General features: G+C 32.7%; 1 protein-coding gene across 1 annotated transcript; it reads right to left on the bottom strand.

The window, feature by feature from the left end:
- Positions 1-3,276: 3,276 nt before the first annotated feature.
- On the bottom strand, positions 3,277-4,612 carry LOAG_01733 (hypothetical protein; the record flags this gene model as incomplete). The annotated part of the gene is made up of 4 exons (XM_020445826.1): positions 3,277-3,360; positions 3,574-3,754; positions 3,894-3,979; positions 4,457-4,612. The coding sequence occupies 4 exons, from the start codon at positions 4,610-4,612 to the stop codon at positions 3,277-3,279; spliced, it is 507 nt and encodes a 168-aa protein (XP_020303754.1).
- Positions 4,613-4,933: the final 321 nt, after the last annotated feature.

The following is a 4,933-nucleotide window of genomic DNA, read 5'->3' as shown; positions in this document are numbered from 1 at the left end:
GCTTGATCTCTGAGGTTTCTGAATGAACTGCGGTGACTCGATAATTAAGGATATTATTTATTTAAGTGTTGTGCTATTAAAGCACTTTGAAAAACAAATCTCTAATACCCATTAGCTTCCTTCTATCCTACTGGAACTGATGAATAATTTGAAACACTTTTTTCAAAAATTTAAGAATTTATAAAGTGTGAATTGCAATTGTGAATTATTTCTCCACATATCTCAACTGCAAAGCTTTACTAAAAAACAAAGCTTTACTAAAAAACTTTCTAAAAAGCTTTTTGAGCTTTCTAAAAAATGTGTAAAAGTTAGACAGACACCAGAGATTTTCAAATTAATTTCAGGCTGAAAAAAGTTCTGGAACAAAATTGCGCTACTATCAACCACCGTTCATATACTTTGCAGAATTTCGTAGACGTTTTACACCTCCTGTCTTTATCTTTACTTTTAACGAATAAATTTTTTGAATCTTATTAAAGCCATTTTTTTATTTGAAAAGTAATTGCATTTCAAAATTTCTACCAGCACTGTGGAAAAGTTCTGTGATATAAGTCGTACAATACATTATGAATATTTCTACACTACGAATATTTCCCTCATTCGAATTTTAGGATGATATTGTTAGTGATTCATGCTATATTTGTTTAATGCCACTTGCAAACCTAAACTTCTTCGAGGATTGATATCTGTCTGATTAAGAATTGATCATATAAAGAGTAACAATTCATTAAAGATATTGTTTCATTAAGAATCGTTTAATAGTTCTGAAGGATAACATTGAAATAACACTTGAAGCAATTCTCATAGAATTTCTAACTTGTGATGCAAAATTCTTACTGGTAAGAGAGGACAACAATAAATAAGATTTACTCAGTCTTTCAGTCATGGTTTTCGGAACTTCGGCAAATTTTCATGAAGAAATCTTTAAATATTATTGATTTCAATCGAACGATACCGAAAGCAGTGACTTATTTCATTTGTGAACGTTTAACTTAACATGATACATAGTAAGTAACACTTGATAAAAAGCTTTTTGTACCTTAAATTCGCAATTTTATTCCTTTCCTAACCATCATAGTACTTTGGAAACTGTCGGGAAAGCTAATCTGTTGAATTCGTTTCTCAGCGATATAGATTTATTCGGAATGGAATATTATTCTTGCACAATATTACTAGTTAACAACAAAAAGGGTGTAGAGTATATATGTATATATTACACGATAAATTGATAAGCAGTGATGAGTTGTACAAAAGCTAGCAATATGATCAACTGACAAATTCCTTATTGTTGCCTTCGATAATAATTTGCTGTCGATTCGTTGATAGGTCGTTGAGTTGGGGACATGTTACGAGAAATATATTTAGCAAATAGTAAAAATATCATAGTTTGTTGTCCAGTGGTGGCGGATATGTGAAGATGTCGTTGTAGTTCAGTCGCGGAGATTAAACGTAGAGGATGTATACTCTGCTCGATTGTAAAAACGAGTTTGTAAGCTCCATCGAAGTTATCATGGAGGTATGGCTAGCCTTTGGCATTGTCCATTGTGTGGGTACAATGATACCTTTGTGTTTGCAGGCTTTGTGTTAGCTTATATCCTCTTCATTGCGTTAATTTTACTTGCAAGATTTCGTCAACCTGTCGTTGGATATTGTGGCAATTTTATTTGAACATAGCTTTACTTTCGGTAATCAGACAGAAACAAGCTTAACGCTACAAATAAGCTGAATAATTTGTTAAAAGTTGTATTACAGTGTTTGCGAAATGACATAACAATTACAGATTTGCATGCATAAATGGACTGAACGAAGAGTTAAGTAAGGCGCAATAAGATCTCAAAGTGACATCGATGCATTTTTGACAAATTTTGCAAGAAATGTACATATCAAGACTATGCATATCCATATATACAGTATCATTGAGGAGAGAATAGATAAAGTGACGCCGTTTCTTCAACATAATCACTTTCAGCAAACTCTCAACTTATATCTTTAAAAAAAAGTCAAATAAGCGCAAATAATCTTTTGAGGCCACTGGCTGTACAGATCGTTCAAGTTGAGATATCACAGATATCAGTAATTAATTTTAGTGATAACGGTATCAACTGGAATGAGCCTAACTTGAAACTTTAACTGAAATCAACTGGAACTTTTCCATTCCCTAATTTGTGACGAAATGTGCTTCTCAAAAGCATCAACCTTCCCACACATACCACTTCTTCTTGTAAGTCAGGTCAAGACATTAATAACCATAATAATAAGAAATATGCCATCGACATATTTATATATTTAATCAGCCAATTATGTTTGAAGAAAATCTAAATCCCAAACAAACCCATATTTCATCACAACACATCCGCAATATTTGAGTAGAAAAAACAATAAAGGAATGATTCCTAAAATGTGACCAAATAACCAATGATTTGAACAACAGCAAGGTTAGAGGTCATGGGAATCTTTAAGAGGCTTATAAATTATCGTGATATCACTGAAATGATCAATCAGTCATATCCTCAGTCAATCAGTCAAAAATCAATCAATCATATCGAAACAATAGGGAAGAATTTTTGGTTGATATACTCAAGATGTTGGATTGCTTCGTTTTACAATAATGTACGCGCTGACGATGCGGATACTTGGCGCTCTTGTCGTAGTTGACTCTGAAACTGAAGATTATTTCCTTCGAATTATTCTTTTTTTAAAATTATTCATTATTTTAATGAGCTAGTCTGTGCAAACAAATTCACCAGGACAGTGTCTTTCTTGAGTGCAGCATATCTGTCAGAGATAGATCGACTAAATACCGGGGATGCAGAGAAATGGCTCGCTGCCTAAAAGTCATGAAATTAGTCGATAAAGTATACCATTATTCCATGCCCCAGTAACAACTGTTCAATCCGCATGGCTTAGGCAATAATTTACCGATTCCCTTGATTGAGACTTCAAGTGAGGCCTTAGTTGAGACTTCAAGAGGCTTTAGCTGAGGTTTCAAACGAGGTTTTGACTGAGGCTTCAAACTGCAAACGAGCTCCTATTTGGTTGGGGCGCTGTTTATTTCCATACGAGATATTTAATGTTGATTTACACAAAGAAGCATATGCAATCAATGAAGAAATACGTCCCAAAGTTTCTGAAAATTTTCATGCAAAGCATGGATTCACTGAATTGATGAACCGATGAAGTAGTAATTATTTCAAATATCGATGAGAGAGATAAAAAGAGGAGGAGAGACAATCATAGAGACAGGGATTGTCTGCTTGATTTAAAAGTATTGAGCTTCTAATTACTTGGGACATTTTTGAATTTTTCTGTGCCACTGTAATTAGCATAATCAAATTCAGAACCATTTGACAGAAGTATATTCTACAAATTAATGAGGATTAAGGGAAAACCACCCATTGAATATCAGATTTCCCGTGTATCCATCACAAAATCACTTAAATTTGTAGGAAATAATCGTTACTATCCGTAAATCAGCGATAAAAGACGACGAAAATTTAATGTTGAAATATTAACTTGGGAATCAATTAATATTCCATTTACTTCCTCATCTTGCTAATTAGCTCAATGACTCACGGTAGACGGTGGCATAATCGGTTCATCAAGCATACTTCGAGATTCTTCCAGTTTTCTTAGAGCTTTCTGAATGTCATCGTCGTTGTAAATTCCCACAGCAGTAGTCAAATCAAAATCTTCCCTCCCATCATAGTTATTCAAATCATTCGTTGATTTCGCTACTAAAGTAACATTCTTCTTCCTGAAATCTTTAAACTGAAATCAGATTTCGCTTTGATCTCAAATTTGAAATAACAAATCTGTTTCTCCACCTGCCATTGCAAAGAAAAAGTTTAAAAATTTGATTTAGCAAAGTAATGCGAAGAAAGAGAAGAATGAACTCAGGATAATGATGAAAATTTTGATGGTCATCTCTTGTCATTTCGATAGGAACACATATCGGATCCAACATCTTTATTCGGGAAGCCTATAAAGTCTAAGTTATTGCTAAATGAATTTTAATCAGTTATCTGCCTATATCTTTATCACCCATTCTAGTTCGTTTCATTTTAAAATTATGCTTCTTGTTTTAGCAAATACTGCTTCTATCCGAAGTTAACTTACAACTTTACGATATATGACATAAAGAATTAATTGCGCATAAAGTAGTTTTGCACAATTAGCTGCTCATTCCCTTATAATTAACACTAAAACTAAAGCATTATTTCCTCACTTTTCCCTATTAATATTTGAAACTACAGTTTCAAAAAAAAAAAATCTAAAAAAGCGAAAGGAAAATTCCACTACAAAATTGTACCCAAGAAACCCAATAATATGAGATACTGTTCAGATCAGTTTTTTTTCAAATGACATTATCATATTGTATTTTAATTAAAAGTGAAGTGAATACTATAAGCTGACTGTAAAAAAGAATCACCGAAAGTTGCAAATTAAAAAATATTACAGTGAGTAATTCGCCTGGCTCATCACCAGTAGCAAATACCATAACCGCATGAGCATACCGTGGTCGCTCAATGATTAGTTCGGTGGATTCTTCACTCAATTGATCCATCATTGTATCCAGACGTGCTTCGAAAGCACGCAATTCCATATCAGCCATATTGCTGCAGTACAATAAACTGATAAAATCAGAGATGAACTATTTAATCAATTAACGTAGAAACAATAATAGCATTTCAAAGGAAGACAGTAAACTTGAAAAATTTTATTTCCAATTTTACTAAGTTACTAACGAGAGTTATAATAGTAAATTGATATATCTACCAGTTAGAGATCGAAAATTATTTAGCGTTTGGTGCAACGAAAAATTAATATTCTTTATATAATTTCAATTAGTAACACATATCCATCCCATTCATCTGACATTATCCCTTACCACTTAATTAAAAATATTTTCTAATTTCAAATTCATAATATTTCT

The sequence above is a fragment of the Loa loa genome (assembly GCF_000183805.2).
Source record: "Loa loa unplaced genomic scaffold supercont3.5, whole genome shotgun sequence".
Taxonomy (NCBI): Eukaryota; Metazoa; Nematoda; class Chromadorea; order Rhabditida; family Onchocercidae; genus Loa; species Loa loa.
The sequence above is the reverse complement of the archived record's forward strand: the minus strand, read 5'-3'. Positions and strand labels throughout refer to the sequence as shown.